General features: G+C 43.1%; 2 protein-coding genes and 1 long non-coding RNA gene across 6 annotated transcripts in view; 1 reads left to right on the forward strand and 2 right to left on the reverse strand.

Moving 5' to 3' along the window:
* The window catches only part of gpc5c (glypican 5c), a 139,414-nt gene extending 137,997 nt beyond the window's left edge, over positions 1 to 1,417 (reverse strand). The window contains exon 1 of the mRNA XM_032531535.1: positions 1,262 to 1,417. The gene's annotated coding sequence lies outside the window, so the exon portion shown is untranslated. The remainder of the gene's footprint in view (positions 1 to 1,261) is intronic.
* Positions 1,418 to 5,211: 3,794 nt separating this feature from the next.
* Positions 5,212 to 24,794, forward strand: nyap2b (neuronal tyrosine-phosphorylated phosphoinositide-3-kinase adaptor 2b). 4 transcript variants are annotated; one of them, XM_032531799.1, is made up of 7 exons: positions 5,212 to 6,225; positions 8,667 to 8,868; positions 13,491 to 13,807; positions 16,830 to 17,903; positions 20,642 to 21,997; positions 22,120 to 22,223; positions 22,442 to 24,794. In XM_032531799.1, exons 2-7 carry the CDS (start codon positions 8,690 to 8,692, stop codon positions 22,727 to 22,729), a joined length of 3,318 nt encoding a protein of 1,105 aa, XP_032387690.1. In that variant the 5' UTR covers positions 5,212 to 6,225; positions 8,667 to 8,689; the 3' UTR covers positions 22,730 to 24,794. The 4 variants fall into 4 exon arrangements, with proteins under 4 accessions (XP_032387690.1, XP_032387688.1, XP_032387689.1 ...); XM_032531797.1 differs by having other exon boundaries at positions 5,213 to 6,225; positions 16,827 to 17,903; XM_032531798.1 differs by lacking the exon at positions 5,212 to 6,225 and having other exon boundaries at positions 8,634 to 8,868; positions 16,827 to 17,903.
* Positions 8,419 to 13,640, reverse strand: LOC116699295 (uncharacterized). The gene is made up of 3 exons (XR_004334408.1): positions 13,529 to 13,640; positions 8,964 to 9,140; positions 8,419 to 8,818 (listed from the first exon to the last, which is right to left on the reverse strand). It is a non-coding gene; the product is annotated as an uncharacterized LOC116699295 (long non-coding RNA).
* Positions 24,795 to 24,797: the final 3 nt, after the last annotated feature.

Below are 24,797 nucleotides of genomic sequence, written 5' to 3' on the forward strand. Positions count from 1 at the left end.
CTATGAATGGTTTTGAATTGTATAAGCTGTGAGTATGTGTTAGTGGTCATACAGAAAATGTTTTTATGTTTTTATGATTTAGTTTCAGAAGTCAGAGATGGGATGCAGATGCAAGACACTTCCCCATTCTGTGATTGGAAGTGTTATGGAGATATCTGACATAGATATACATTTATAAAGTTTTGAGATTTCTTTTTGAGTTTGGAATTTGAATAATTTCATGACTTAATTTTAAAGGTTGTAGCAAGTTGTTGGTTTTATTTATTTTATTTTTGTAATTATGGAATTTAGTTGTTGACAGTGACGGAATTGGTCTGTCCCAACCCCATACTTCTGGATGAGAATGTTAAAGGATGTGAGTCGGTTATTTTCAAATCAATTATGGAATTGAGAGATTCCATTTTTTTTGCCATGATGAAAAAAAAGACTGCAGGAAACCCAGATTATGCCAAAGTGGGGTGTATCTACATGGTGCTGGAGGTAACTTCTAGATTTTGTGAGTTTTCCACCCGGCTGCCAGAGTTGATGAGATTGTAAAAGTCCAGTTTCTTGATTGACTGCGTTAGGAAGGGCAGGTCTGCAAGTGAAGTGGTTTTACATAATTGTTCTTCTATTTCTAGCCATGAATTGTTGTAATGTTCCCATTGAGTGTTTAATGTTCAAAATCATTTGTTGCTCGGGGTGATGGGGAGTATAGTGAAAAAAGATAATTAATCTGAGGTAGAGTTTTCATTTTGACTGATGAGATTGAGTGGCAATCTGGTCCAACATTTATGATAACAGTAACGTTAATTCCATTGGAGCTAGGGGAAGAAATATGGTGTAGCCTACTTTGGGAGCAAAAAACTAAGAATTTATATTACATTATGGTATAATGGGAGAGATACTTATGCTGGCACAGCATGCAGCATGCTGTGGTTGTTTAACAGGCTATATTTTATTGACATACGGTTAGTAAACATATGACACAGGCCAAGCGAGAAGAGCTAATGACTCAAATTATCCTAAAAGATAACAACCTATGGTGTACCTGACACAAAGTGACGTTTATAAAGCTTACCTGAGAAAGGTCTGAAGTGTGCTGATACTGCTATGAACCCACAACGTGATGCCACGGTAACTAGCGTCTGTCACTATGGCTAACGTTGCAGTTAACTCTAGCTAGTTAGCTAGCTAGTTAGTTAGCTAGCTAGTTAGTTAGTTAGCTAGCTAGCTAACTGCTACACAATTGTTGCCACTCTTTTAGGTGTTGCCAAATTACCTTAACATCCGAAATGAGTTGACTTGAGTGGGCATACGTTTCCTACAAAAACGTGTGGTGTAACGTTACACTTGTGTCCAGTTAAAAAAATCGAACTCAAATGCTAGCTAGCCAGTTTTAAAGTTGGACAAGTCTACCAGAATCTGTGCCTTGCAAAGTTTTCCTTATATTCTCAGTGTGTGACCTATCCCAGTTACAGTGTTAAGTTGTTGAATGCTCTCGAACATTTCCAGTTGGAATTATAGGATTGTGATGCTGATTCTAATTTTGCAACGAGGACATATTGTATCCAGATGGACTATTTTAGGGAAAATAAATATGTCATTAGCAACAGTGAGATCTTTCTTTCTACATAGCCTACATGTTTTGTTTACTACAGCAGGCACTTGGTAAGGCCTTTTGACTGAAATAGATGCACTAGTGTTGGTCAGCAGATGGCGCCAGTAATCCTTGATTTCAGAGTCCTCACTCAGAGTCCCTTGATCCCATTTTATGCAAGTTTTCTATACAAAGTACCGTTAGCATAGTTCAAAATAAGGAGGCGACAAGGAAAACATGTATTCTGTCATTTGAACTTTTTTGATGTGACAGTAAATCATTATTTTTTCTACAGCCAATGTAAACCTTACTTCAAAGCCAGACCTTAATTTGATCTGAAATAATCTCCTTTATCTCAAGTTGTTGCAGTACATCATCAGTTACCCCAAGCATCCCTACAGTCGTCACATAAAACATGACATATATACTGAGCATTAATTTGTTATCCCTGAAGGAAAATTCAGTCTGTAGTTTACTCCATAATCAGAAACCTCTCTGCATCCTCATGCTGAGCTTCTTTTAACCATATGATCATGGACATAACTGTGGCATTACTGATGCCAATTAAGCCCATACAATCCTTTGACTAGGTAGGACTAAGGAAGGATGAAATGGCTGCAGTAGTCTTTGCAGGGGATCTTTAATTCTGTGTCCTCATGCTGTGTCTGAGTCCAGTAGTTGGTAGACATCTCTGGGGGCTTTAGCCCATCAGTTCTGGCCCTCTAAACTGGGTATTTAAGGGGCTTATAGGGGGTTAAACCCCCAAGATTGGAGCCCTCAACTGCCTTTTTGAGAGATTACGCTCTTCAGTCTCCCATTTTCACCTCTCTGTCTTGGTGGAACAGCGGGATGTGTGGAGGCTGGTAGTTAAAGACATGCCTTAGCTTGACATCTCAGGAGGGAAGAAGTGGTGATAAATGATTGGAGAAGCTTGATTAAGTAGAACAGTACCACATGCTGTGCAGCCAAATTCTAAAAGACTTGTGGATAAGATTTTGATATAAAGGAAAAAAGTAACGGAACACCTTGCATTCAGAAAATCCTAAATAGGGTATGCATTGAGTAGTAAAGGGGTGCAGACATTTACAGTACGTTCATGCATGAAACATGGAGTGGTCAAATTTCTGCAGAGGGGCTGGTCAGAGCAAGAACATTTTGCTCCATTTCTTTCAGGTGGAGATGTGAGGAGTGAAAGTAAGCCGTGCTGCATCTTTAATGAGAGTCTGACATCTTTAGTGCTACTGTCTCACTTTCTGTCCTGCCAGTGCTTTCTTCATCCTCAAACCGCATGGCGCTCGCAGGGAGGAAGGAAAACAGAGAATGCCACTAAGCCTCTCAGACGCTTTCAAGAATCTGAATGCCACCCCAAAACTCTCCTTAGAAGCAGATACCATTTCCACCATGTCCACCATGTGTAGGTGCCAATCCCCGACAGCATGGTGCTGCTTCACACTTTACATTTCCTCAGTGGCATTTCATTGATTGGTATAATGGTTTTCATAGACTCTTCATTAGCCTGTTACAGCATTGGATCAATACAACACATTGCATGCATGATTGAATCGAGTACCAGGCATCTGCTCCGGGGCACATTGATCATTATTGTCACAATAACCCACTACATACAAGAACCAGCAAGGTCCTGTTACTTTGCCAATAACTTAGACTGTTAAGACTGATTGGCTTAGTGCATGTTATCGGCTTGTTAGTAAATGAGAAGGATATATCCAACCACAACATTGATCAGATGTATTTTCAGCTGCCATTCAAATGAGCTGCGAAACAAATAATATATGCTTGAGATGGCCAAATTGCAAAAAATGTAATGTGCCTGCACCATATATATTTCCCTGATGCTATTAGCCTTGGATTGTCACTACAATGTGAGAAAGACTTGGTTCTGGTTCTGGTATCATTACATATATATTCACAAGTACCAATTGGCCTATTGCGGCCCAAGATTGCAGCCCATATAATACAAATCAACTGTCTTACTTAGTATCATCCCACAATCTGTTCAATCAACTTGAATGAACCTATGAAATCCAAACACAATGGTTTCATTTTTAAACTCTAGCTAATTTGAATGCAATGAAACACGTTTTTAATAATGTATTCAGTGTGGATGCCTTTCTCTTTGTATGCAAGTCTTTATTTGTCTGGAAGCTTGTGTGAACTGAAAAGTTACTGGCATTGTATCTTGTTTCACCCTCTATTCTTTCCCTGAGGGAGCATCCTCCACTGTTCACAAAACTAATTATTGTTGTGCAGATAGGTGGAAAAATTAGTTTAACCCATTCACCCCTGGGATTGCCTCACTTTCTGTGTTCAGTGAACTCTGATGGGTTCTAAATACTTCCTTTTGAGATCCTACACATGGGCCATGCACTGAGGTCGGACCGGGGCCCTTGTGTTTATATGCATGTGCATGGGTGCGTGTGCTGAGTTGGTCTGGATAGAGTGACTTGCTTTGTGCGTGACCAGTCGACCATATCCCTCACAATAGGCAGAAAAAGAGGGTGACTACCTTTTGACAGAGCATTTTCTCTCAGTGAGATCACAGCTATTGTCTAGTGTATTTATGGCATGTGGCATGTTGTTATGAGAGGAGTGTTTAAACTGGGTGCAGAGTAATAGTGTTTCATTTCACCCTATTTTACCTTTCCTATCCTCACTCCAAAACAGCTGCCTCTTTGGATAATACAATACACTCCAGCACAGCAGTTCATCCCAAGCCCTGCTGCTCAGTGCGTTTTTTTTTTTTTTTTTCATTTTTAACAACCCTATTATCCCCTTTTCTCCTCTAAACAGACCACCACATGTTTTTTAAAACTGTTTTTGGTGCCTCCAACCTCCCCCCCCCCCCCCCGCAAAGTGCGAGACAGAACCAGGGATAGAGGGAGGGGGAAAGTGAGGGAGAGAAGGGCGGGGGTTTAGAGAACTGGAGGGGAAGGGTTGATGAAAACAACAGATCTCTGCTCCCTAATCCTTTTGTGTCGACGGTGTTAATCCACTCGAGCAAACCCAGACCCCCCCCACCCACCTACACCGCTCACCCTTCCTCAACCCCTGCTTCTGCACCATGTACCAGGCGCTCCCACCACGTAAACAACCGACAGCACTACTAACTGCTCATCCCCCAGACAGTCAGGCAGAAGTACACCATCGCCCCCTGACAAACGTGCAACTCAGGCTCAACTCTCTCTCTGCTTTCATCCTGTTCATCCTTGTAGCCACTGGGAACACTGGATTGCGTGCTTTGTTTGTCTATGCAAACATATTTTAATCTTGCATCAGCATGTCAATGTGTGTGTATTGGAAATTGCAAAGTGTTGTTTTCTCTTTTTGTGTATTTTGCTTCCATGTGTTTGCTCCTCTATGATTTGTTCTGCTTTGTTTTGGCTACTGTGCATGTAATGAATGCACTTGAGAGCAACACGGTGTATTCACTGCCAGTGCTTTTGTGTTGAGGTCTTGTTTACGAGCTGTAAGAGAGAGGGGAGGGGGAGTGGGGCACAGCGGTTGCCGGAGGAAGAGGAGGTTATGTCTAATGAGGTCACACCCTGCCAACCCGGTGACTCCTCCCACTCAGCGAGATCATAGCAATTGTCTGAGTGTGCCCACCCACTCAACCCCCCCACCCTCCTTCACCCTCTGACAGAGAGCTCTCCGTGGTGCTGATAGCAGAAAAACACGTTCAGGCTCCAGTTACAGTGCAGCTGCAAAGGGACGGTCGGCGAGACACATCAAGACGAAAACAAAAAACAACTAACTGGAGAAAGAGACTAGGGTACAAGTGCGAATGAAGATGAGTCGCACACAGCAAGCAAAATAGGAGTATAGGAAAAGGAAGGAGAGAGAGGGTGATGACGCTCTAGTAGAAGGTGGCTACAGTAGGCAGTGGGCGTGTTCTTCTTGTTGTGATCTATAGTTGGGAAGCCCGGTGTCATCTGCCTAAGCACAGACCGACTGTATAGACCTGTGCGGACGAGTAGGGCGGAGGGAGCCGGCAGGGAATGCCATACCAGGAAACGCACACCACTCTGCTGTACCTCGGTCTCAACCTTCAGGGCACTGTGGACGAGGATTCCTTTCACCTGTGAGACATTTTGTGCATCCGGACATCTTGGAAAGAAGCATTAGAGAGATTGTGAGTGACTGGTTTGCAACTGCAAGGGGAGTTTGATGTGAGTGTTTGAGAGTGCCAGTGTGTATTTGTGTCATGCTTGTAGTTGCGGGTGCGGTCTGTTGCTACGCTGCATCTGCCTTCTGTCTCTAGCATGTGCAGGTGTGTGGAGCAGTGAAGCTGGCACCTGGCTAGGAGTTTGTCACCATCTGGACTAGAGGGGGGCGTGGGGGGGAGGGAGGGGAGGGGGTATCTCTCTTTTCTGCCCAGGGGAGGGAGCATTGGGCCGGGCACCCAATGGCCCAGCTCCCCTCTAGCACCAACCTTAACCTGGGTCACGGGGAATCCTTCTAGCTAGTCAATCAGCTGGACCATACAATGGATGGAAGTCTATGTGGATTTAAGTGGAAAAGTGCATGGTTGCTCCAGCATAGGTCAGAGTTCCCTAGCGTGCACTGGACTCATCAGGGGAAGACAGAAGACACGTTGGAACACAAACTAGCAGGGACACAGCCTCATTGTAAGTATGCATCATAACACTTTCTTTTTACACAGCAATAAACCCACAAATATATAGGTCAGCAATTGCTCATGCTATACATGTCAAAATGTAAAATTGTATCCCTACTCACATCCGCACAAAAATTCCCATAGCCAGAAAATGCCAAGTGTTGGACCTGTGTGTATCCTTTACTTGGTCCACTTGCTGTGTGTGTGTGTGTGTGTTTGTGTGTGTGTGTGTGTGTGTGTGTGTGTGTGCGCACGAGTGCCCATGCATGTTGTCACCTGACTATTGGCATTGCAATCTTTTTGACATTGTGTCTCTAGAATATCCATGCTGCCCTTCTCCTATGACATGGTTGCCTGGAAACAGAAATGGTGTGCCACTTTCATTTAAGCAAAGTGCACCTCTGTGTTCCAACTGTTGCAGCCCATGTCAACTGGGGCAAAGGAAGAGAGAGACGGGTGAGATGCATAAAAGGCATAAAGTGAAGGGGAATGAGTGAGAGAAAAGTGGAGTGGAAAATCAAGCTTTGTTGAGAAAAAATGCATTTCTCGATCGACAGGTTTTACAGAGATTAGCAAATAAGAATAGCATCTCACATCTGGCAGTTATAGGAGGACAATCCAATGTGAAAGGGTTGGCTGGTAAAAACAGTGTGATAAACAAGCTGATTCTAGTGCAGAGTGCGGCTGCGGGCTCATAGGGATTAGGGAGGCAGGCTTAATTCAGCTTTGAACTATGCCTTTCTATTGCTGCACCCTTAACACATCAACTTGGTGCTCCTCGTTTCTCTTCAGAAACCAAGATTTATTTCATTTGCACAGCTTCGGATCTCTGGCTGTGCCTGTGCACCAGTGATACGACTGGGAAAAATCTCGACACCGCTTGACACCAGGATTCTGTGCCCTAGTTTGAACTCTGCTACAAGATGGTGATTCCATCTGTTCTGTTGGCTCTTATCAGTCCTCTACTCCTGCCCTTGTAAACCTACGCTAAGGAACCAGAATGCTGCAGGGAGTAGAAGATAAACCATCCGACTTAGGCACCCTGCTGGACTTATTGATAGACGGACACAAGTTAGAGAGATGCTGAGGATAACCATACAATGGCCAGTCTCTCAGTTAGCCCTGCAATCTCTGTCTGGCAAGCAACCCCCCCCATACTCACTCCGTGGTGTTGCCCTTTCCTCCCTACACACAAACATACATACAGCTATCAAAATCCCCCTCCCCCTCCCCACGCACACTCACACTCAGTGCTTCTCTCACACGTAAACAAGCATGAGTCTTAGGCTGATCGGAAAACATTGACCTACATAAAAGCATGCATGTCTTCTTCTCTTCCACCACTGGCCTCTCCAAATTCACATTTGGCTGTTGCACAACGCATATACTATATTGCATACAGTTGCACGGGTGTTCATGCAAATGCACAATGTACACGCATGCTGCTCCATGCTGTGTTTGCTTCTTAAGTGGTTGCAAACAATGCGGTTGTAAAGTTATTCACAATTAGGAGTGAATCATAGTGTGATTGCACCAATGGGGATGTTTCATTGAGTAGGCTTTTCCTCCCAGAAACATCAACACTCTTTTATGACAGTTGCTGTCAGTAATAGTCTTTTTGCAGATTCAAAAGGCACCAAGGAAAAACTCAAAAGGAGAGTAATTTTAGATCTGAAAACATAAGATTGATGATGATATCCGCATATGCATGCATCACAGTCTAGTAAGAGTGGTCCATTTAATCTGTGTGGTTGGTCCCAGGAGTACTATATTTTCACATCTGAGCCCAGCACATATTGCAACTGCAGAAGATGAAAGCCTTTTTTTCAGTTTCATTCAAACACTCACTTGGTTACAGCCAATAATTTCAGCCAGACAATGTGCAAACATAACTGAGAAAATAAGCAGCCGCTACTGATCCACAGCCAATAAGAAAACTGAAACTATATTTGTAGCTGGATAGTGAGTCCCTTGGCTCTTTGCATATTTACGTGCATGTGTGTGTGTGTGTGTGTGTGTGTGTGTGTGTGTGTGTGTGTGGTGTGTATGTGTGTATGTGAGTGAACAATAGAGAAATATGTTGCAATCCTCCAGGGAAAACATTTACTCTTGCGGACACATGATGCAAGTTTATGAACCTTTCATAAGCCATGAACTCCACAGCAACAGCCAGGAACATTAAAAACAACAACAGCACCCCATAAACTCAACTGTGTGACTTTATCATAATGCTGATGCAATCTTACTTCGTCGGTTTTTATCTCATCAAGGCTGACCTTGTAAAAGGAGGGTTGAGATGAGAATGATTACTGACATAACAGCATGCTTGTTTCGCATGAAGACCATACTCGTATGTGATGCCCTTGTAGTTCATATTACTAGTAGTATTTTGTGTATCTATCTTGTTAAGGCAACCAACTATCACTAACATTTGCTATATGTCTTCATCAGAATGCTGTGGAAACACTTGAAGAATGATGAGCTCCAAAGAGGAGGAAACTCTCCGTTTTTTCCAGTACGTTGAGGAGAATGGGCTGAGAGCCTACAATGGCCTGGTAGCTCAGAACTTAGACCACGCCAGGAATGAGAGAAATAGAACATTCCTGCAGGAGAAAAACGACAAGAAGAGAAAACAGGAGGAAGCCATAAGGAGGTAGGAAGACAATAAATACGTAAACAGCTTCACAGAAGAAAAAAACAGACTCATTGACAAAGGTCTTGCACGGAGATATCTTATAGAATACATACGTTACATACCGTACAGTCGAGCTGGGGCTCATTCTTCTCTGTTAATGCTACCATGTCACTGGGTTCACTTCAGAAAGAGGTTGTAGGAAATTAGGACAAGTGGCCAGAGGCTCCCTGTGGCAATAGCAGGTTGCTATATTTTGGGGGTTGCCAGTGTGGACTGGTGCATCCCGTGATCTATAGAGGATAATTAATGTTTCACTTTTAGACATATTTGGGACTTGTCCTTGGATGGAGGTTGCTGCTGCTCCATGGAGAGCGTTCAGAATTAAGAACGACCGGGGTGGGATGTGACAAAAATGGGTGTTAGGATTAAGAATTCAACATATTAGGTGACTTGTGGTTATGCTGTTGTGATTTAAGTATACCCATGTATATATACAGTACGTTTGTTGGAAGAAAATATATTATTGCAAAGACATTGTGGGAATGTGCCGCTGTACCCTGTCTCACATGTTGTGATGAGCAAGCAGTTCCAGCTTTGCCTCTGTGCGCAGCGACACCGCATCCCAGAACTCGGGCGAATAAGAGGCACACACTCACAGCGTGACTAGCACGTGGCTATGGCGTGCTTGTGTTGTGGGTTAGACCAGGACCACTGAGTCACCGAGTCATTGGGATGATAACGGAACATTGTGGTTTAGATTGTGTTTGTGCAAAGACATGGACATCTGTGTTACTTTTGTTACAACAACAACTGAGAGCAGTATAAAATGACACTAAGAACCACTCTGTTGACAAAATGTTGGTATTTTATTTTTACATTTTCCAGTGGTTAATAATGATTTGAGCTTTATGAACATAAGTCAGAATTTCACTTTAGTGGTTGTTTCTGTGCTCCATCCCTTTTCCTTAAGTTTCAGGACTGATAACTCATCAGAAAAGCTGCAGTATATTTTTGAAAAGTCAAGAAGTATTAAGATTATTAATTTTAAATTACAATTATGCAATCTTTTCATAGCGAAGTTCAATGCACTTTACTCATAAGTAGCATTACCATTTGCTGTATGATTTTTAAAGTTGATGCATATTTTACCTGAAAAGCACTCATAATCTAGTAGAGAAACACTTGTTTTCCACTTTGTGATCAAACCATTAATCCAATGAAGATCAGTTTGCAGTGGACATTTTAATGGGAAATAAAACGTTTTCATGGTCAAGTCATCCCTGTGCGGTCAGTCTGGCTCACACTGTACAAAGTATTTAAGCAGCTGTTTCAGCTGTGCATCAGATGATTTCATTGATGTAGGTTTGAGGGCTGTGCATTTATAAGTGATCAGATGTACTCTCTTCAACAAATTTATTCAAGAACACTTTAAACCCTGTCACTTTTCAGTCAAAGGGTCCTGCGATTCAAAAAAGCTGTTTCTATGCTGCCACTGTGTTTAAACATTAGTGCATTTTATAGTATACTAACTGTATATTACTTGCATGATCAAAGCAAACTGAGAGTGCAACTTTTTACATCAGGCATCAGGAAGACAGCTACGTTAGAGTTCAAAAAAACACTCCAAAATCCATGTTGGACTTTCTTTTATCACTTGCCAGCAAAATGTGCCTGCTTCCAACGTTATTACAAGTCCGACAAAGGCCTGTAAAGTAACTTGCTGAATGGGACAGGGCGATGCCTGAGGAAAGTGGCATCTACTGTCCTGCTATCCTTCCACTCTCTCTCAGCTGTTGCCAAGGCTGAAATATTAATACACAGTCACTGGAGAAAATGTCTAAAAAATAACTGGATTTTTCATGAGTTCTATAAGTAGGTCAATGAGAAGACCCATTTTTACATCAACTGACTGAGAGTGAGAGAGAGTGTGTGAGGATCCATGTGTGCATGCTTGCATGTGCGTGTGTGCAAGCACGTGCTTGTGTACATGTGCATGCATGGGCATGAACCACAGGCAAATAGAATGTATTATCGTGTGAGAAAGGTGGGAAAGAACAAATGGTAATTGTGATTGTGTGAGGGAGCTTGTTAGAGCAAATGTGTTTAACAGTGTGTGTGTGTGGGGGGGGGAGGAACTTGTTAGAGAGAGATTAAGTGTGAGCTTAGTTGCAGGAGATGTGTTCTGCCTAGTGACAGCTGGAAGAGCCATGGGCCAATCAGATCAGCACGTTAGGTCTGAGTGAGGCGGGCCTTCCTGCCAGCTGCTGTCTTATTGTGTTGGTTTTATTGTATTTCATCAGAAGAAGTTATTCTCACACACACACACACACACACACACACACACACACACACACACACACACACACACACACACACACAGATGCCCACAAATTTACTTAAACGTGCAAGTATATTCATAAACACACATACACTTCCCCCCACACACACACATACATACATACACACACACACACACACACACACACACACACACGCACGCACACACACACACAGATGCCCACAAATTTACTTAAACGTGCAAGTATATTCATATATACACATACACTCCCCCCACACACACACATACATATACACAAACACACACACACACACACACACACACAGACAGAAGCACATAAACCACACACTCATTTACCTATATTTACATATGCTTGCAAATCCCAACAACTACTTTCTCCTTTACACGTGCGTACATTCACAGATTTCTTTCAATCTTTTTTCCCCCTCAGAATCTCCTTTAGTGTTGTGTTTGTTTCTGTGATATTGTTTTTCCTGTCGCATGGTGTCACTGAGAGAACCAGAGCTGCAACTCCATGGTCCAAGAACACCTGTTGTCTGTCTTCTAGCCAATCACTGGGCAAATATCCTATAAATAATCCAGTCACCACAACTCCAGTCACACCCACACACACACACACACACACACACACACACACACACACATATATAACCCATGTGTGTGCATGCACAACGTCACAGCAGATACACATCCAAAACATGAGAAGGAGAGATAGTTACCACCTGTGGCTGAAAGCCATGGAATATTGTCTAATTGGTTTTTCACAGACATTTTGCCCAAACATGGATGCAACCTTTTCTATGTGTGTAGCTGTGTAACGATGTGTGCCTATGTATGTATGCATGCATGCATGTGTACACATACTGGATGTGGATGTGTAGCACCACCATACTAGCCTACTTTATTTTCTTTTTTAACAATCTGCTCCTTCTCTTTATATTATTGTTATTATTTTCTTTATTTCTTTATTTTATTTTCTCAACTTTACTATTATTATTATTGTTTCACTGTAAAATATTTAAACTGTGTATAAATGCTAGGTATGAACAATATCATATGTAAACACATTTAACTCCTGCACTCCTGCAATTAAGTGTAAAAAACAAAAACATGGATGCTTATACAGAATTTGCATTAATAACCACAAAACATGTGATTTGATTTCTTTCCTATAACTCTTGCTATGCGGCTCTACAGGTTGCAGCAGGCACCTTTGTCTTGTCTCACCATTGTCATCTTTAAACCAAATGTGACGTGGTTATGATATACAGTACACATGATGTGCACGTGTGCTTTATTATTTATGTGCAGCGGTAGCTGGTTGTGTGTCTGGTTTCTATGGGTACCCTGTTGCTAGGCAAAGTCAGATCCCTGACCAATGAAGCCACCCCACCAAGCACCTTCTGTTCAGCAGCTGGCTAGGATGGAGTCAGAGTCAGCAAAGTCACACACACACTGAGGGGTCACGAACACACACATACATACACTCATGCGCACACTCACGCAAGAGAGAAAGATTTGTATAGCCACACATGCAAATGTATCTTGTTTCAGGCCATTTGTTTAAGCATTTAAATATCTGAGATCAGGCAGTGACACTCTGGCATGAGAAGAAACAGCAGAGATCAAGTGTGTGTAGATTGCACACTTATCATGTATTTTGTACAAACCATTTTACCTGAAAAAAGTCCGAACTTGAACTCATTCACTATGCAACAAACACACACACACACACACAGACACACACACAGACACACACACAGCCCTCTTTTCCCCTATTACAACACAACACTCAGACATCATTAACGCTCCATTCAGGCCAATCAACCGTTAATAGGGATTGATTGTTTACAGGCAGGGAGACTTCCATGGTTCCATAATGGTGTCTGGCTGTGTGAGCAGCATCGGTCATATCCTGGGTTAAAGTCAAATCAATGCTTTGCCCTGAAAGAGACCCTGTTTTCAGTGGCACTTACATGTCTGTTATTGTCAACTTAGCGCTCTCATCATTTGAGTTCACTTGCACAGAATGAAATGCATACACACACACACACACACACACACACACATGCGCGCGCGCACACACGCTCACCTAAATTGAGACATGCCATCACGACTCTGTCATGGTTTGATATGCTTCCAGGGGATGACATGCGAACTCTGGTCAAGATTTTTGTCTCTTTCTTCCAGCCACACTAATGTCAACTAACTAACTTACTTGAAGGCTTTGTTATTATTATTCATATTTTCAAATAAATTTCTGTTATTAATCTGCCCTCTCTGCCCTCTTTCTCTTTCTCTCCCTTGCTTTCTGATTTAGGACAGGTGAGGACATTGCAACTGAAGGCAAGCACTTACGTATGGGCTCCATTACCATATCGGACCCCCAGGAGCGCATGCCCATGCCCCACCTGCATGCCCTTGCCTGTGGGCAGGGCTTCTCCGTACGCTCCCAGTCCCTCCACTCTGTTGGCGGTGGGAACAGTGGGGGTGGAGGAGAGGAGGAAGTAGGAAGCCCGACCTCTAGGAAGCAGCCCCCACCCAAGCCCAGGAGGGACCCGGCCACCAAGCTGAGCATGTCGTCGGAGGCGGTGGACCACAGTCCCACGTCCACCTGCCGCGGGGAGAGATGTGATGGTAAGTGGTGGTGGCGTTTCACACCGATCTGCTGCACTATATTTAGCTGCTCTCTGCAGTGCCCTATTCAACACTGTTTCTCCTACAATGACATGACATCTGGCTATTCCCTGCATACACAAGTACCATTGTGGAAAACAATGTAAAAAAGAGCTATAAGGACAATGGAGATACACCATAGTTACACAGTTGGGATGCACTAGACAACAATAAAAAAAAAGTGAAAACCTGCTATTCAATAAACTGCATATGAAGGAATGCTTAAAAAGGTCTGACAAGATTTGTGCTGCACTACACTCACTAGTCTAGAACAGTTTGCGTATTGTGTGAGAAAAGATCTTTCCTTAGTATTTTTGAATGACAGATGACCAATGTATACATATTGCAGAATAATTAAGTACACAGGCTAGAGCAATTGTGTATGCCAAAATCTGTTGGAAGATTATGCATAAGTTGTAACTTTTCACTGTGCTCTTTTACTTTCTGTTACTGCCAGGTAAACACATATGTGGGTTATTTACATATTACCCCTTGCCCCACAGAGTATACATTTCAGAATCTTATACTAACATGTTGAGCTGGGAATGAAAGTATCATAATGTGATGCATATGAATATATTTTTGTGTTGTTTCAAACCTCTGGGCTTTGGACAATAAGGCCCTGTATATAGTCCTGATATCATTACTGTAATATAGTAACACGGTATGTGTATGAAGTTGAAGCTCCAGTGACTTCACCCTAGAATATGGTGCTGGCGATGGAAGGTTATTGGTCACACAGTCAGTTGTCAAAGCTGTTCTCAGTGCACATAAAGAAGTTCCATAACCTGATTTAAAACTGACTGACTTATATATTTTAAGGCTAATTACCAAATTCAGCCAAACAGTTTTCCTTCCAGTTAAAACTGCCAAAGCCAACATTTAGAGATGCCTTGATCTAGATCCAGTAGAAGCACCTGCAGCAATGTCACTTAGTTTTCAGAAGCAAAATAAACAAACACAATATGCCTGTTTGGTCATGTATGAAAACCGGGCATAATTATAGTACATTAACTCAGTGTAAGAAAGGCTTTAATTCATAAAATCAATTGAGCAAAAGTAATGTTTTGCTCGACATGCCACAGATCCATTCACTGCTATAGCAAATGCACACAGCCTCACAGTTTCATTTGAAACAGTTCATGTGCTAAACACAAAGGAAAAACTTAACAAGCATAGACAAAATTAACTGACATTTAAAGTATAATGAAAGTCTTTGTAGCTGGTGTCTGTGAGAGCAAAACAATATAGACGTTGCAGGTGGCTTTGACTCTATTTCATTTTGGATTCTTCATTGCCGACGTGATGTTTGGGGAGTCGCCCAGCCTGGCTCAGATTGGTGGGGATCTCTCTCTATATGTGCACACAGATCTTCCTGGGCACCACGGCAACCATCCCACAGAAACAAGACCCCCTGCAGCCCAGCCAATCACAGAATCACTGAGCAGCTCGAGCCAATGGGGCTCTAGAGATGCTGAAGTCTGAGGCTTCAGAGCCAATCAGAGTGAGAGTGTGGGGGTGTCCCTGGCTGAGGGGATGGTTGCGTGCTCTGTAGCTGGCGCTGTAGCAGGAAAGGGAGGAGCTTGTCAGAGTAGAATTCATTCAGGAGGAGCGATTGACCTAGATTCGTTTTCCCCAGGAGGAGAGGGAGGGGGAGGGGGTTTGCGGGTAAACACATCCGCTGCAGGGGGAGGGGGAGAAGAGGGAGCAATAGAGAGAGGAGAATGGAAGGGACAGGGAGTAAGTGATGATTGGAGGGACAGATTCATCATCAGTGCTGAAACAGATCTCAAGATCAACCGTGCAAACCTGTTAGTGTAACAACACATTTGGTAAAACAAAAGAGGAATAGTTACACCACTGTATGCACATACTCACAAAGTAAGGAGAGAGGGTGAAGAAGAATGTGAGTATTATGTCAGTCCAATAAAACACATCAGGAACACATCTGGGTAGAACTAAATCAACTATTAACCTAAATATTAGTAATGAGGAGATAATGGAACAAAGGGTGTGTTTCATCCTTTATTCAAATTAGCATCATCAACATCAAGCCATTGAATCTGTCTTTCACCTATTGGATTTTCTTGACTACACTCATTGCTTTCTCTCTAGTTATGGTTTCAATTGAAATATAACACTCTATTCTATCTATAAATACCTTTCCCATGCAACATATTCTGCAAAGCCATGAATGCTCTGAATGTGTAGGCATGTGCAGTGCGTGCATGTAGGGATGGTAGTGAGTCATACAGTTACTGGGAAGTATGGGTGTGTCTGGGCCATCTGGCATCTGAATTATTAAAGGTGTAAAATCTGCAGTTTTAGGGTTTCAAACATGGTCCTACACTTCTCTCCCCTTGCATATCAGGGAAACACTCCTATCCAAACAGGTTGGTGCCTGACCTAGAAATACACTGTGAGCAACTCAGTAGTAAAGAGAAATGCGTACAGTGAGTAAACTAGCATTAGGACCACACTGTGCTGTAGTATCTGGTCAATGTGAACACTGTACCATAGCCTCACTGCACCACACTGCAATGCTACGTCACCACTATCAAAACGAAGTTCCACAGTGTGTGTGACCCAGATACTATTTTCACGTACTGCTCAACTGCTGTATATTTGACCTAGAAACATGCATACTGCCTCAACTGTTCCCACATATCTCACTCTGAAGATATTCCTCTCAGCTATACACGCTGACCTACATCTGACCCACAAAACTGCAGTACTGCAGGCTTTATATTAATGATAATGATTCACTTAAGGATGAATGATTCCAGCAAAAAGCTGTGCAGAAAGCAACAAATTGGTAATGGGACAAAATTATTTTGGCATGTTTAATGCTACAAAAAAAGTGTAAATATATATATATACTGTATATATAGTACTTAATAAACCAGAAAACAATATATTATACTATATATATACTATATTGTATATCTGTGTTAAGACTTTTGTTCTCTCTCATCTTTAGCAGCTCAAGGATGCAGTGAGGACTGCAGGAGGGTGCCGCCACCCAAACCTAAGAGAAACCCCAACACACAACTGAGTGTTTCTTTCGATGAGTCCTACATCAAGAGCCACGGAGGCAGCGGGGTTTGCCCCTCCAGACCCCTCCACTACGTCACCTCCCCCTGTGAACGCAACCCTTCGCCCCCACAGAGCGATGAGAGCCCTACAGAGGACTGTGAAGATGAACCTGTCTACATAGAGATGGGCGGGATTGATGTCGGAGCACGAGAGCCCCTGAAGAGTGAGGATGAGGAGCCAGGAGAGTCTGTGTACGAGGAGATGAAGTACCCAGCTCTGGATGATATGGAGTACCGCACTGACCCTGTGGGATGTCGCTCGGCGTGCCCCACCCCAGCACCCTATGACCCTGAACCTCTCAGTCGCTGCTCCACACCTCGAAACATTCCCCTCTGTGACATTCCTGCACCCTTTCCCAATTTACTCACCCATCGGCCTCCGCTGCTGGTGTTCCCACCGGCGCCGGCCCAGTGCTCGCCTAACTCAGACGAGTCTCCCCTAACCCCCCTAGATGTAACCAAATTGCCCATGATGGAGAACCAATCCTACAGCAAATCTCCAACCTCCTCCACTGAGCCACCCTCCTCTGCACACATCCGCAGGGAGCTCACTGCCACCCCAACCCTCACCGTCTCTGGCCGCTCCTCTGCGCCTCCTCTACCCTGTACCCTCTACAAATCCTCCTCCTCATCCTCCTATCAGCGCAGCCACTCTGCTTGCCCATCTCCAGTCAGCATGGGCCGCTGTCTCACCCCTCTCAGCCTCATGCGTACACCTCCCTTTGAAGCGCCAATGCCATTCCCTGGGGGTCTGCCGCGGAGCGCCTCCGCCACCCCTCACGGCAAGGGCTCGCCACCTCAAGACGGCGTGGGTCGACTCCATGGCTCTATGCAGAATGTGTCAACAGGTCGTTCACGGACACCCACCAGCCCACTGGATGAACTAACTAACCTGTTCACAACTGGTAGGAACATGCTGAAGAAAAATGCCAGTGGCAGGAAGTCTAAAGAGCCTGGAGAGAGTGAGTCATTTTACACATTTGTCTCCTCATTTTGGAATGTAGTGAAGCAAAGGGCATGCACAAATGTGCTCATATTTATTTATGTCTCTTTGATTCCTGAAGAGTGTAGACAGTTTACAACTGCATCTCGTTTTAGAAATCCAACCCTGTGTGTACGTATTCTCACTTAGCAAGAGAGACTGGCTTAGTTAAGAAATATATGAGAAAGCAACCCTACCAACATTAGAAAGGAGCTGCAAAATCTCAGAATAACAAACAGGAGAGCAGAAGTAACATCCCAGAGTGTTTATGGACAACATGGACGGTGTCATTGGCAACATTCTTTCAATGCAGTAAACTCTGGAGCAAATACAAATCATTGGTCTTCAGGTCCCTAATCAGTGATGGGGGTTTGGGGATCACACAAGTTCAACCCTGCTAAATACGGAGTCTGGGCAGAGAATGCACCACTTTTACATCACAATACATGATGTTTGTGGCGCTCCCTGCTAACATCCATTTGTTTAATCTAGGCCCAGCGAGCCAAGTGTGATGCAGATGGTATATTTAATCTGAGGGGATTTGAGCCTAAAGCGTACAGCAGGTCCCTCAAACCTACTCATGGCATTAGGCCATAAGGCAGCATTACTTTTAAATATGTAAACATCATGCTGCTTAAATACAGATAGCCACACAACACTCTGAATGCAATTGTGAAGGCAAACATAATTTGCTCATTATGAACTAAGTGCACAATATGCATAAAGTTTACATAAAAGAGAGGATAGTCGAGTTTGGTGCCAACAGCAATATCACTCAGTCACAAATTAACATTCTCTCTCTCAACTATTCATTTTTTGTTATAAATACCATGTCCCAATTGAATATTTAGAAATTTAATTGAAACGTTAAATATGTTAAACCAATCTAAATTAGCAAAAGGGTGTTTCAGAAATGCATGAAGGTCACGTGGAGGCTGTCATGCATTATTTGAAAAGGGTCACTAATAAATTAATATAGAGCCTTAAATGAGGGACGAGCTGTACAATGTGGAAGAATTTTAATATTTTAACTAACTCCTTTTCAAAAACAGAAATTTATTCAAGCACATTTTGTGCATCAATCATAAAGAAACTACAAAAAAGTCCACACATCCATCCTTACTCAATGCTCTTAGCAACTACAACATAGCAACAGAGGAAGGAGGAGAAATCCCGGTTTCTTATTTGCAGATTCCCTCCCCATGGGTAACGCAGCCAATCACAGCTCAGGGCATGCCGGTGTACAACCGAGCAATGAGCTCTTGATAGGGATAGCTATGGCTCTGAACTCAAATCTGCACCTGATCAGAGGGTTTCAGATCATGTTTCTGTCCAATCAGCACATACTCTACCCATGATGGAGCCAATCAGGAGGTTATGGCAGTTGTGGCAGATGGTGATAGTGGAAGCTGAGATGATGATTTCTTGCTATTTTTGACTTGATGATAAACACATCTTTCAGTGGGTGTATAGATGTGCCAATTTTTGCACATTTGCTGTTTATTCCTGAGATTTCTGTGCAATGTCTTGGATACATCTGTTAAATTACTGGCTTACATTAATTGATGGTTGGATTGTCAAGGGGTGCATTCATGTGCACCCCTTGACATTCCAACCATGAATGACCCATATAGTGTGTAATAGTTTGCATATGCGTTCTATACATCAAGGGTTGGCTGTGCTTCTGACAGGTCTTCAAAAAAAAAAAAAAGGCCAACATCTGTCTACAAGCTCCACATACAGACTTACAGACAGGCTGTGTGTGTTGCTCTGTGACTGTCTACTAGCACACACACTGTAATGAGCACACAAACCTGACAAAATGAACAGAGGTTGATTTTTTTCGCTCTCCCTTTCTGAGGCGTTAGAGGCAGCAACAACTAGTCTGACCCAGTTACCAACTGGTTACTCGCCACACTCCCTCTCATACACAGACATGCATGCACGCATGCACACACACACAGAAAGACATACACAAAAGCCACGTATGACACATACATGACAAGGGATGGGGATGATAAGGACTGCTTGTGCATTGCGCTGAATCTCGAAGCCCATATAGGAACTATATTAAGGCGCAGCCTCTACAGCCTACAATCTCAATCTCTACAATTTAGCCTTTAATCAGCGACAGTTCATTATTAGCTGGTTTCTAAGCACACAGGCTGGAATATTGTGTTTATGCTAAAGAAGAGTCAGAGTACCAAATGTAATTGTGATGAAGAAATTAATTAATTAAACACAGAGACATCTGAAGGCAGTGATTGTTTTAGAATGTGTTTTTTGGTATTGGTAACTATGGTTATTTGAAGGTACTGTCATGTATTAGAAATATTAGGGTGAAAAAAAAGTACAGTGAAAACATACAATATTAACTAACTAAAAAACAAAAATTTCAATTGATTGACTAAACTAAAACAACAAATAATGATTGTGTGTATTATTATATACCATGATGAACACAATTATAATGCCTGTTATTGCCACATATTGACTCATCTAACTACAGTCTTTACTGCAGCTGCCTCGGTGGGTAGTGAGTGACACCTAGAGGACATACGATGGTAGTGCAGACACGAAGCAGAAAAACAGCATTCATTCTTTCTGTGTTTATATGCTATTGACGCATAATTAAATCATTCATTTAGAATAATGTAAATCTATTATTCAATCATTTAAGTGTTTGCCTCCTAAAGTATTTTTTTTGTTCTTTTACAGCGGAGTCCAAAAGCAAGTCTCACAGCGAGTCCAAACGTGAGGGCAAGGAGCGCCACAGTCACAGCAAGGAGTCCAAGAGAGACTCCAAGGACCGCCACAGCAAAGAGTCCTCTCACCGGAGAGACAGAGACAAAGACAGAGACAAAAACAGAGACAGAGACAAAGACAGAGACAGAGACAGAGACAGAGACAAAGACAAAGACAAAGAAAGAGACAAAGACAAAGAAAGAGACAAAGACAGAGACAAAGAAAGAGACAAAGACAGAGATAAAGAAAGAAGGAGCAGTAATGTAGAGCCACTTCCCCACAGACGCAACAGTAAAGACCGTCCTCATAGCGGTGCAGATGCACCAGCTGTTTGCAGGGATAGCAGGGACCAGGGCTGCAGCAGTGTGGAGCCCATCCCATTGATAAGAAGAGACTCCAAGGACCGAGGGCTTAGCAATGGTGACCTGATGCTAAGGAGAGACAGCAAAGACCGGGGTGGGGGACATGGAACGGAGTCTTTGTTGAGACAGGACAGCAAAGACAGACTGCTAGATCAGCCACCTGAGCTGTTACCAAGACAAGACGGCAAGGAAAGGGCAAGAAACGGTGTAGACTCTAGACATGAAAGCAGAGAGAGACTGCTGGATCAGCCACCTGTGCTCGTCCCACTACAGGATAGCAAAGAGAGAGCCAGGAACGGTGTGGACTCAAAGCATGAAAGCAGAGACAGGCCACCTGAGCTTCTCCCCCGACAAGAATTCAAAGACAAAGCCAGAACCGGAGCAGAATATAGGCATGATAGCAAAGACCACCGTCCTGAGGTGTTACCCCCACAGGATTTTAAAGAGAGAGCAAGGAAGGACATGGAACACAGACACGAAGGTAGAATAGACCAGCCACCCGAGATCCTTCCGCGACAAGAAACGTCCAGAAGAAGCAACAGCAAGGACACGGTTGGCTACAGCTCCGAATCCAAGCACGAGGGGAGAGATCGGAGCTGCCACAACGGGGGAGATCTCCCTCCTCCACCTCTGCCTAGGCAGGACAGCAAAGATCTGAGCCGAACTGGACTCGAAGTGAGACGGGATAGCAAAGACAGAAGTCTGAATGGCTCAGAGCAGCATCATTATGCTGTCAAAAGCACCAAGAGCCGTTCTGCAATGGAGTACAGGTGTGATAGTAAAGAACGAGGATACAGATCAGATGGCACGCCCAGACGAGATAAAAGAGAAAATTACAGCACGGACCAATCAAAAGCACAAGAGAGGAATGGCAGCACAGCGTCAGGGCAGCATTCATCCACGACGACACCTACTCACCACGGGAGATCATCGGGTAGCCCACCAATGACCACAGGAACAGGAAATGGTAAAGCTTCCACCCTTGAATTCGTAAAGACAATCTAGAGTTGATCATATAACCTTTGTATATTTGGCAAAAAGCACTCTTATTACATGCGACCAAACGTGTCATTTCCCCTCCCTTTGTAGACCTGAAAGCGGTACCGAAATATGGTCGCTCCCATTCTATTCCGGCTAACCCCTCTCCAATGGGAACGCCACAAAGGAAAGTAGCAGAGGCACATCAAAGTCAGGTATGCAGATTTGCTTCTTTACTTTACCCGCTCTTACTCTGAGCAATGGGATGCTGTTTTTAAATGTATGATCAATGCTCAATTATTCACCATAAATAATTATTTAACGACATAGAAAATATGTAAGAGCCATGTTTATTAGCCGTGGGTTTTTTTATGGTCTTTTTTAACTTTAAAGTCAATCTGTATTCACATGACTTAATTACTCTGCCCCTCAGATGCCCCAGATGCCATGGATCTGTGGCGACACCACCATGCTGGAACAGATCGAGAGGAAACGCACCCTCTGCATGGAGATCCGCTCCAGACAACATCCACACCTGCAGAGATTTCTGGAGAGGCCTCCTCCTCCGGACAGGAACGAGGACAGGCACCAGGAGCGGAGTCAGTGCAAGCAAGAAAGTGCATCTGTGTTGCCAGTCTGGGGGAAAAGCAACGGGACTAAAAAGATCCGTCCTCCCCCTTACCCTACACAGAAAACCGTATTCTGGGACACGGCCATCTGACATTAACAACACACTTACACCTCCCTGCCACACAACCCCCAATTACCCTCTCCCTCTTTCCTCCGGGTTAGGCTGATTCTTCCCTGCAACATCAGGGGCGTCAGGGCAGCCAATAAGAGCACAGGGGGATGATACTCGCTGATGTCAAAGGACAATGGTGGTTACCATAGCAATATTTCTGCTTGTTCAGGTTGTCATGTTTTCTTATCATCACTGGTGATATTTGATATTTTTCTATTTCCTGTGACTGGATTCTTGTAATATAATTAGTAGAATAGATATTTGATTAATAGATATTTTCTAAATGAGAGGAGGATTAAAAAGAGGCTTAAATGATGTATAGTAGATGTAGATGCAATCTAATGTTTGTTCTTCTGTTATTTTTGTTGGTTATTTTACATTTGAAAGCATACTCTATCAATACTTGTACTGTAGTAGCATAATTTTCTTATGCCCAACTCTTTTTTTTTCTGTGCTTGAAAGCACTAAACTGAATGGACTATTCAATTCTGTCTATATATACTTTAACTTTTCACTGTTGTATTGTAAGATGAGGAGTTATAGTGCTTTAGATTCCAGCGCCCTCCATGCCTGGTCCAGTACAGTATGTTCTAGAATGTACAACAGTTGGTCCTAGAACATAAACAGGAAACTTTGTGTGCTTCAGTTTGTATATTACAGTAAGAAGCAGTGCAGTCACTAGTGAAAGCCTTTTGAAGCAGTTGAATTGTTTTATAGGAAAACCTGTTGGCTGGCATGTTGTAGAGGACAGAGAAAGTGTGAAACGCTGTTGTCTAAGATACACTATGAGGGTGGGTTGGGGAGGTAGTAAATTAGAACATACATTATTAACAGTATAATTTCCAAGACCAGCCAAAGCCTGTTAAAGCGAGATAAAGGTGTGGTTGCACTTTGGACAGTTGGTTATTTGAAATGGGGTTGGTGGCCATGCACACTGCGAGCACCATGACATACTTGATGCCAACGACCCGCCCGTACAATCAACACCTGAGCTTTTAGACCATTTTCTTAATTTTACTGCAGATTATAATAGCCATATGCACTTGCTTCAGAAGAACTTTCAAGATTATGCGTATATATATTTTTTGAAAATGTTAAAAGGTAGTTGTGCCATGTAAGTTTTTAAGTTCTTGGCAGGGGAGGTAAAGCCTCAGGAGGCTGGCTGTGTGTGACACACAGTCATCTGTGATTGGTTGTCTCTGACGATGTTCCCAATTCAATTGGCTGGCAACCATTTTAGAGATCAAAATTATTTAAGGACCTATAACATGGCAACAGCTCTACCCAGTCAAGCAGTCAGGGGTTGCATAATGGCCTACACATCTTCGAGGCTTTGTACAAAAAAAAAAAGAAATCTGCACTACCCATCATATTACATCACATTAAATCAGGCTGATTACGTACATGCCCTCTCTCCCTGCTCTCTCCCTCTACCTCAACCTCCTACTGACATCATCTAAATGGGTTCTCTTTAGCACATTAAAATGCAATGTCGACATTGCCAAAATAGTGTGGGTTTGACAAATGATACAGCCCTTAGAGTGCAAGTGCAGTACCCCCTCACTGGTGAAGAATCAATGCTACAGAGGTCCCTCTGTGTTCTACGTGTGTGTGTGTATATGTGTATGTGTGCATGCGTGCGTGTGTGCATGCGTGCTTGTGTGTATGTGTGAGGGAGGGAGAGAGCAATGTGCGTTTGTGTCTGTGTGCCAAGCTACACCGTATGCAAGTTGAATCTTTAAAAATGATTGTTTTAAGACATTCACTTTGCCCTATCCATGATGTTGGTGGGTGGAGGTTGGAAATGTAATAATGATGATGTACAATCTTTTTGTGTGTATAAACGTGCACTGTGAAAAGTTAGAGAGAGCACCGCACTGTCAGAGTCCTCTGTCTTATTGCACTTGAGTGTTCTCTTGTTTTTGCGTTATAAAAAAAGAAAAGGAAAAAACATGTTTGAGGAAAAAAGTACTGTATTCTGATTGTCACTTGGGTTCTGTTGAGAGAAACAAATAAATATGAACTTGAAACCCGCTATGGAAAACTG

This window comes from Etheostoma spectabile, chromosome 12 (genome assembly GCF_008692095.1).
Source record: "Etheostoma spectabile isolate EspeVRDwgs_2016 chromosome 12, UIUC_Espe_1.0, whole genome shotgun sequence".
In the NCBI taxonomy this organism is placed as follows: domain Eukaryota; kingdom Metazoa; phylum Chordata; class Actinopteri; order Perciformes; family Percidae; genus Etheostoma; species Etheostoma spectabile.